Source organism: Maniola jurtina, chromosome 10 (genome assembly GCF_905333055.1).
Source record: "Maniola jurtina chromosome 10, ilManJurt1.1, whole genome shotgun sequence".
Taxonomy (NCBI): Eukaryota; Metazoa; Arthropoda; class Insecta; order Lepidoptera; family Nymphalidae; genus Maniola; species Maniola jurtina.
Window position 1 is genome coordinate 6,411,292 of NC_060038.1, and position 10,030 is coordinate 6,421,321.

A 10,030-nucleotide genomic window follows, 5' to 3' on the forward strand; every position below is an offset into this window, starting at 1 on the left:
TTTTAAAATAAATATTATGATGGTCATGATTAATTTTTCAAGATTTCTAGTTAAAATAGATACCTTTAATAATTTAGTCAACTTGTTTTAAAACACCGATAGCATAAATCAATATACATGTTGCTAAGCTTTGATTATGGAGGACATAACTGCTCTCTTGGCTTGCGCTCTCTGCGCTTTGCCTTACCTACCCACCTAACCTCGAGCAGTTTCAATATCCGTTTCTCATCACACCCATGATTACTTTACTAATCGAGATAAAGATATCGGATACATCCGTTTTTGGTTTTCGTTATGGCACATTATCTATTTAAATATGCACAGTCGTTTTGCAACATGTCGGTAAGATTGACGAAAAACGAAAATAGGTTTACAATGACCATAGATCAGATCTGGGGAGTCCAATATTATGGGTACTTAGGGTTTTTAGGGATATTTTTTAAATTTTTAATCTTAATATGAAGATGGCAACGAACACTTACCTACAGTGTTACGAAAATCATGAGCCATAATGATCATGGTTAAGCACTAGTTAGAGAAACATTTGACTAGCCTTATCTCATAATAATTTGCGGTTAGCGCTTCTAACTTACTATCAAGAATGATTTATCGTTCTTGCTAACTATGCATTATTTCACCAATGCTCTTTACCCTCGTCTTCTCTTTTTAGACTGACTTTTTAGACGACTGACCAAAAAAAGGAGTGTAATTTTTTCAGGGTGTAGCTATGTGAGTGAATTTCTATATTCCAACATAACTTTAACAGATTCGGATCATTTACATTATCTATATTATGTACAAGTGTAAATTAAAAATTTTCAACACCCCCGACAAATCATTTTCAAATAAATAATTATGCATATCTAAGCAACGTCCATCTTGACAGCTTGACATTTGTCGATTGACACTTGAATATTATGAACCTAAGGGTTATCTAACCTTCTTTTCTACAAGAAAACTAGAAAATAGCTGATAACTTTTAAACGTCTGAACCAATTTTTTTGGATTATAGCTAAGAACACTCTCGATCAAGCCACCTTTCAAACAAAAAAAAGTAAATTCAAATCCGTTCATTCGTTTAGGCGCTACGATGCCACAGACAGATACACAGATACACAGATACACAGATACACAGATACACAGATACACACGTCAAACTTATAACACCCCTCTTTTTGGGTAGGGGGTTAAAAATGCAATATGACGACTGTACCGTACCTACTATGGTGCATTTTCAAATGTGAAAAAGTATTTTTAGTTCGTTTTTTGGCAGAGTAGGTAGGTAGTTGTAAAAATACTTAACTACTCTTTAGGTACCTAATAAGGTAAGACAGTTATCTTTGATTTGAACGCACCTATGACGACGTAAGATCTTTGATACGTTATGTAACTATAAAAATCCCCCGCGGCTTAAAATAGTTTGATAAAATAACAAGCGATTTCATAATCATAAGTTTCAAGTCGTGTGACCTGCATTTAATTTAGTTGAGTCCACCCAACTTGTCACCTCAAGTCGTAGGCAGCATGCTCCCACGTCTTGAGTCTTGACATCGACCTTTTAGTTAACACGGCCAAATAGCTTTTACATTTTGTTATTGATTTATTCAAATAAGTGTATTATGCTAAATAATGGGGGTGATGCCTATGTCAAAAATAAATTATTTCTTAGTACATAATTAACAAGTGTAAATTAAAAATTTTCAACACCCCCGACAAATCATTTTCAAATAAATAATTATGTATATCTAGGCAACGTCCATCTTGACAGCTTGACATTTGTCAATTGACACTTGAATATTATGAACCTAAGGGTTATCTAACCTTCTTTTCTACAAGAAAACTAGAAAATAGCTGATAACTCTTAAACGGCTGAACCAATTTTTTTGGATTATAGCTAAGAACACTCTCGATCAAGCCACCTTTCAAACAAAAAAAAGTAAATTAAAATCGGTTCATTCGTTTAGGCGCTACGATGCCACAGACAGATACACAGATACACAGATACACACGTCAAACTTATAACACCCCTCTTTTTGGGTCGGGGGTTAATAAATAGAGTGTCTTTCAAAATTCGTAAAATCCACATTCATTATGAAAGGAATGCAATAGATTTAGACCTATCATTCAAGTCCAGTTTAGAGGTTGTTTACAACAGAATTAGCCACACTCACTATTTGCTAAAATGCCCAATTAAGAAAACCAGAACACTTATTGCAATGTATAGCAATAAGATAGGTAGGAAATCACAATTTTGATGCACAAGGGGCAGGTATTTGGGGTTGACAAGCGGCTTTATTTTACATTTTATTACGCGAACGTACAACAAAGGAGGCATTTTATTTTCTTCTCACATTTGGAATGTTTGAAGAGGCCTGTCATCAATTTAAATTCATAGGACGGAGTTAAGCACGCATTCCCATTAGCACGTCTTGGATATGACGAACAAGTGATGGTATTACGACTTTTACGTGTGACTTTCTCTATCTCTGTACCTAATAAAAACATCTAAGCTCAACAAAATAAGTTTTTTCGCTATGAGTAACGTTTAATAAGTCATACAGCTTGCGTAGGAGACCGAATATCGAAAGGTTTTAGGCATATTTTTAGTTGGGTAGGTGGAGGCCTTAGTCACACCCACAGGACAGGTTCACTTGGCGGCTGAAGCTATCGATTTTCATTACAAATTAAGTTCTGCCCACGTGATGTTTCGTATGCATTCTAAGCATTCAAAACAAATACAAGTGACGGTCACTTATTACAGCAGAGCATCGTAAGTTCTACCTACCTAGTGCGGAAGATCTTAGAAGAAATAATTTAAAAGTTACTTACTTAGTTGCAAATTACATTTTGTACGCATTGTTTTAAGCTTAGGTAGGTAAGAATAACAAATGAGATTTTCCTGACAGTAGAAATCTCTCATTAGTTGAACGATCACGTCGCTTAAGATCAAGAGTAGATACATGAAGCAGTGGTGTCGTGGGAACGGCCGAAGAATAGGTGCCTACATGAACCAGTTTGCCAAGAGATGTAGGCAGCCTTATCGAGGTCGGTACGATAATGAGTCGCATGTCAATATTTGCAGTCTGACGCATTGCCTGTAACAAAGCCTGTAAGGAACAGGAATCTTGTCTTGACTTGGGTATTTCATGTTATCTCCTCGTGATCCATATTAGGCAACGGCAATCAAACCGATGGACACTTAATTTTAAAAACCGATGACTGTTTTGAATGAGACGTATTAATTAAGCAACCCACTGCGTATTATGTCGCGTTGGAGCGACTGGAACAGCCTTGGCTCCTACACCTCCACGCTACCCACGAGTTACCCTCATTTGGTCATTCATGTGGGCGCAAACACCTAATCGTAAGCTAAGCAACCTTATAATGACCCTCCTAAGAGTCACTTTGGTTACAGGGTTGCGGAATAAAAGTTAAACAGCGCCTACGCTTCAAACACGTCATAATCATAATTATTCCATAGTTATTATGATCACGTTAACAGCTGTTTGATTTGATTTTAATGCGAACTCAAGTCGAAGATTTTAAACAAACTTAAAGGTCCGAAGTTTCTGCTACTTGTAAGTTTTTATTTGGCTAGCATGATAGTTCGTGAGTATAATCTTCAATCTTTTTGCGATTTTTATACTTACCTAGGTAACTTTGGATGGATTTCTTTGTTTCTAGATTAAGAACAAGTTTAAAATCTAAAAATCAAAATATTACGTTAAGCTTGTGAATTTTCGACTATGATCTTGATCTTATATCTAGAAACAAGTATATTTTTTAAACTGTTTTAAGACAAGTCAGTCGTAGATGCATGCGATAGTGCATGCATCTACGCATTGCATTTCTTTACTTTAAAGTCGCGCGTGTTGCGTGTGCTTCACAAACTAGGGTCTGCTGGGAGAAGATGCAAGAGAGTGTACGTTATTGCGTGCACCACAGGGTTTGATGCATGCGGCATGCGCACAGGCATACGAGTGCGTCTAGGTGGTAAACGCATGCGTCTAATGCAAGTTGAAAGCGCACCAGTATACTTAGACCTTATCAGATGCAGAGTGTAAGGAACACATGTCCACAGGCTAATAAACTCTTTTATCAACGCATAATCACACCGAACCATGTAAAACATTTCGAGCAACAAAGATAAAAGTTATCAGTAAATCTGGCACAATATTTATATCGCTTGTATAATATAAAGCAATAGTTCATTGATACAATACCTACTTAGGTGTTATCATTTTTATTTGGTAATTTGTGTCAATTTGTATGATGGATGATTGCTGACATAATATTACTTACATAATATGAATACCAGCTTACCTATATCGCACAGTATTTGTTCGGTGGGTACGTTTTCCGCATATAGATAAAGGCTTGGGCAAACAACGCACGACAGAAATGTTTCTAACGCGGTTTTAAATGCATGGAAGTGTACACATTGCGGAGGGCGAGTAGGAGCTACGTTGCTGTCGCAAAACTACACGCAGGGTGATGTGCCCTATAGTTCATATTTCGTGCGGGGTAGTCCGCAACTCAGTGGACCAATTTCATTTGACATTTATTTTTAATGCATTGAAAGTTATCAACAAAAAATAATTTTGACATAACTTAGTGAAGCAGCAATGTAGAACAAACCAATGTTAAATGAGTTTGATGGCTATCATTTAGTGATGATCATTGAGTTTGATCATTGGACAAATCGTGCAGGCGTTCAGTATGACATCCAGCCATGCTGCTGCTGTTATACATTAAATCAATCACGCGTTATGTCGGACCAAGCCTTATTCATAACTAGGTACTACCTTTCTTTTTTGGAAGCCTTAATAGCTAGGTTCCTTTTTTGTTAACGGAAGGGAAATCTTCTTGAGTAGCCGACACCCTGAAGGAAGACATTGGGTTATGTAGGATTTTTAATTACTAAATCACCCTCAGCGCATATTGGAAGGCTCCCGAAGTCCGAGGCTTATGGACGCGCGACACCCCTTGGGCTCGTTCCGGAGGAAATACCCCCTAATACCCAGGTACTCGAAAATTTTTTCAACTTTTTCAAAAGTTTTTTTCAAAAGGGATTTTTGAAAGTTCATCATTGTTTCAACCTTCTGTCTCGTTCTGATCAAATTCTAATTATTTATTACTGCACCGTAACGCGATATGCCTCACCGGTCGGCTGTCAGGGGCCGTCGATACTTTAGTCAAGTCCACACAGATTTCGCTGGACCGACAACGTGCCAAATAAACCATAAAATCAAAGAGGTTTTATATTGCTAGAGCAGCAGTGTCCCGAAAATTGGACCAACTTCACTGACGTACCCAAAAGTACGTTAGCCGGGATTTTTGTAAGTATAGTAAGTTCAGTATTTAATTAGCACTGGACCTGCTTTAACTCACGATGCACCTCTTACAGTGACAATATAACATGAGTGAAAATATTGATAAATCTTTATCTAAGATGATTTTATTCTTTGAGGCACATATTTGGTAATGATGGTGGTGCTTTTTTGACGCCTGCAGGCCTATTGCGTATCCCAATGGGCATGTAAGTTTTGTTGTACACAACGCAAAGTGCCTACAAGCAACTGTCAAACCCCTTTATTGTAAGGTTACTTTGCAGATCAACGAACAATGACATCATGAGCACTGAATAGTGATATACAACAATAGTGATGGTACCGACACCGCAATACCCGTGATTTGTTAGACACTGCCTAGAGTAGATAAACCTCGATTAGTTGCGATATGCAATGTACCTGTGATGTGTCCTGCTGATGTACAAGGTCTGTTCCTCTAAGAATATCAACTCACTGCATAAAATAATCTCATATCGATGTCGTAACTTCCAAACCCAGACAGCGGCGAAATCGGCTAAATCATCATTAATTTGAATTTAAACCTTTCAATAATCTCGTCATCCTAACAAATGCTTATTATAAAGGGATGAACTGTACTTAATGCTTGGTTGTTGTGACCATTTATGGCAAATGTTACATCAACAAGTTTAAGGATGATGTAAGTTTAATATTGATATTAACTTACGTCCATGCAGTCCATGTAATAAAATCTTGGAAATACGAGTAAGTACGTATGACCGAGCCAAGCAATGACATTTTGCATAAACAAGAATGAAATCTGATAAGATTTTTTATGAATTGAACTAGGTATTACGGGTAGAATGGTTGACTGATTGCGAACTGCAAAATCAGTCTGCCATTCTAATCTAACCCTCCAAAACTTGCAGGTTCGAATTCAAGCTTTGCAAAAGTGCTTCTGAAAGTAGGTACATTAAGCCGTCGCCCGTCGTTGCCGGTTCTCATGTCGAATAACTAACATCTAGGGTTAGATAATAAAATCAATGGCCTAAAAGACTTCACTTGGATATATCTAGCCGGACAAGTAGACGTTATGTTTCGTCTCCAGGGAGCCCACCGCATCAGATAGGTACTCGTAGGTACCATTGCAAGAAAACTCCTACCATTATGCAACTAAAGGAAGAATTCATAAACCTCAAAAATGAAGATGTATAGAAGTAGAAAAAGATAGTAGTCCAATTCGTGCCAGTTCTACACTATCGCTAAAATGGCCATGACAGGAGAAAATGGAAACAGCTGATCCATTCGGGGATCTTGCCAGGAGAGAGAAAGGGAGAAAGAAATAGTTCGTAAGAATTTTTTTAACAGAATTCTAGACTGGGCTCCAAGGGTAGTTTCGTTGGTTGAAATTGAAGACCGCGATGTATGTATGTATGTATTGTAAAGTCATGTTTAAGTCTTATGTAAGTTAAAGTAGAGTTTTGATGTTGTTAAGATAATGACTTTTTTTTGTATGAAATTTAAAAGTTTTTTCATACCAGCCTGGCCTAAGTTGAACGTAAATGTTACGGTAGTAAGTATGATGACATGTTGTACAGAGGTGTCAGGCCAACAGTCCTTGCCTCGGTATGAGACGTGACTAGATTTAATGATTTCTAGTCACATACGAGTATTTTATTGTTTTCGGTGTTATAACTGGCTTCACCGCAAAATATAAAATATTTCATAATACTAAGATCTCTATGTAGGTACCTACTATAAGTAGGTATAGATGCAGGGTAACATTACATTTATCTCGGCACAGAGATATTGTATTCTGTAGACAGACTTTTTTTTTTTTTTTTTACTTTATTCTATTAAGCTGCTGTTTATATGCATAAAAAAACTAAGGCTTTAGCATAGAAATCATGATCACAGTACAAAAAAAAAAAAACCTGTTTCATGACAATCAGAACAGAACAAGGTTAAAAAAAAAAAAATGCCGTGTTAAGCTATACAAAGTCTCCGATAACCATGTCGGAGGGTTGCCAGCAAAACATACATTTAAATAAAAAAAAAAAAAGACAGACTTTTTATAGTTTATCTACGGGGACATCTCATATTATAAGTAGGTAGTATGATCTGTCATACTTACTCGATTTAGTTTAATTATCACCATTACATTATTATCTTACAAATCAAATAATAGGCTACCAAAAAGTGTCAATGTTAAGTACCTACCTATTTTGATTGAATTTTATTTGACTTTGACTTTGATTGAGCTAAGAAGTACCTAGAAGGACGTGCCCTTTCATTGGCATTTAATACAGGGAATCCTAATTTCTGAGATAATTCAAAACAGTGTCTAAAGTCTATTAGTTACGAACTTTTCCGAATACGATACCAAAATGAATATGGAACTTGAATTAAAATAAATTCTGAACAAAGATTTTCATAAAAAATCTATTGACTCATAAAAATCTATTGACTTTGTAGATACGTGCTATTTAATTCTACCTGTATCGTATTTCGCAGGATGATTTAATTACATGTAATGAAATAGATAATATAGAATATAAGTAAGATCACAATAGGTTTTTTTTGTAATTCGTATTTATTTCCTTCTCTTGAAACTGTAGTTGATATTACGAAAATTATTGTTTTTTTTTAACCCCCGACCCAAAAAGAGGAATGTTATAAGTTTGACGTGTGTATCTATGTATCTGTGAATCTGTCTGTGGCATCGTAGCGCCTAAACGAATGAACCGATTTTAATTTTGTTTTTTTTTTGTTTGAAAGGTGGCTTGATCGAGAGTGTTCTTAGCTATCATCCAAGAAAAACGGTTCAGCCGTTTTAAAGTTATCAGCATTTTTCTAGTTACTGCAACCTTCACTTGTCGGGGGTGTTATAAATTTTTAATTTATACTTGTTACCTACCTAAGTCAGTCTCTAATCTCTATCTCTGATTACGTTCCATTTGGATTATAGCTTAACATTATGTATTTATTGTTAAGTAGGTGCGTTATACTTGAGTATATGTAGATATGCCTGCGTTATTATCATCATTAAAATACTAATTTGTTATTTTAAAATCTTATAAACATAATGCCTATGCAATAAAGAGATTATTATTCAAATTGTGTGATCAGGTGTGTCTAGAATTTAAATCGGGTTTACTGTTATTGAAGAACCGGACCTAATTTAATAGAAACAAGTCTTTCAATGTTAATTTACCTACTTATTGGAGTATAATCACGCGACTAATTAAAACGTTAGCTAATTAAACGTATGATTTGTCAACTTATTCTCAATCTTGGTCTCAGTGAGTCATTTGATAAAAATGTGATTGTTTTATTGCATTCTTCACGAAGTGATACCTATTTTTTACCGTATTGGTGGCGTAACAAACATCTGTGACAAATTGGTGGCTATTATTTAGCCAGTATTCATGAATATTTTTGTGGGTCAGATGTTGGTAGGTAGGTACTGTTATTTCAAGATTTTATGCATTTTATATCTTAAGATCGGATCGCTATAGGTACTTCGGCTGAAAAGTACGGTCATTAGGTACGGTCTACGTTCGTAAGTTTTATTTTCTTTTCTCGAAGTTTTTAGAGAAGGTAGGTACCTACCTATTGACTAGGTAAATCCTAGATGAAATATTTGTCCTGTCTATTTACTTACTAATATATGTGATCAAAATCTTATTCAAGTAAATAATCTGATTGCAAATTACTAAACGTGGAGGCAGTATAAAATATGCAATAGGTAGTTAGTTCAAGATAAGGCGTAAGTAGCTATGTACATACATGGCTACCAGTTAGGCGTGGTATTAGACGAGGCTACAACGACGCAGAAATGTGCGCCTGCGTTGCGTTGCGTACGAATCTCGTATGCGGTATGACTGAAAACGATCGACTACGGTACCCACTCGATGTGGCGACATTCCACTACTCGAACGGCATGTAGCACGGCCCTATAAACAGGTTAAGCGCAGGACCAGCCATCCTTCTCTTTACGCGCCCCCATTTCCACAATCTCAATCGCAATAGGTACTAGAATTGCTCCAATCTATTGGAATATCTACGAATCGAACAGCAGGCACGCTCACTTAACCACGTTCAATTTACAAGTAGGTTGGTATATCTGCGGCGACAATCTAACAGATGCTGACCGCAAATCGCGACCGCACAGACGTTCTGCTTTACTTCACTTTTCGAAATGCAGGATCGCGTTACAAACATCACTGGACCATAACTCGGCGGGACGAAGACGAAAATAAACTTTAATATCGTGTGCGTTTGACGACGCATTCAATTTGAAGCGGAGCCGGTGACAAGAAACAGCAATGTATACGATTAGCACTTTTATCTGCCGATGTTCCACGGTAAGCACATGCAAAGAAGACATACCTTCATCCAGAAGTCGTTCCATGTGCATGAAAACATTCGGGAAGGCAGCCAGTTGCTTCCTGTCTTTGAGCAACTGAGCTAAGTAGTCCGCTATACTTTGTGTCGAAGGATTGGTATTATCACACATTTTGATTACTATTTATACAACTTATGCCACGTTAAATGTTTGTAAAGAACACGATCAATTGGTGATTGTACTTTAGTATTGTTATTTTGTGAGAGTACTATGTTAGAAAAGTTAACTTCACTACCACACACGTCGAAGTTTCGGTCACCACTAAATGACGAAGTTGACCGAACTGAAGTTGTGGGCGAATATAGCGCTGCGC

The 10,030-nt window shown here is 36.6% G+C and overlaps 1 protein-coding gene across 6 annotated transcripts in view; it reads right to left on the reverse strand.

The window, feature by feature from the left end:
• Positions 1-10,030, reverse strand: part of LOC123869034 (protein held out wings) — an 83,503-nt gene extending 73,473 nt beyond the window's left edge. For 4 of the 6 annotated variants that reach the window (XR_006796807.1, XM_045911765.1, XM_045911766.1 and 1 more), the window contains exon 1: positions 9,702-10,029. Coding sequence is in view for 5 of the 6 variants with exons in the window: in XM_045911765.1 (XP_045767721.1) it covers positions 9,702-9,828 (127 nt within the window). In the remaining variant the exon portion in view is untranslated. Of the gene's footprint in view, positions 1-9,701 lie in introns of all 6 variants that reach the window. The other 2 variants (XM_045911762.1, XM_045911761.1) reach the window with 1 other exon arrangement.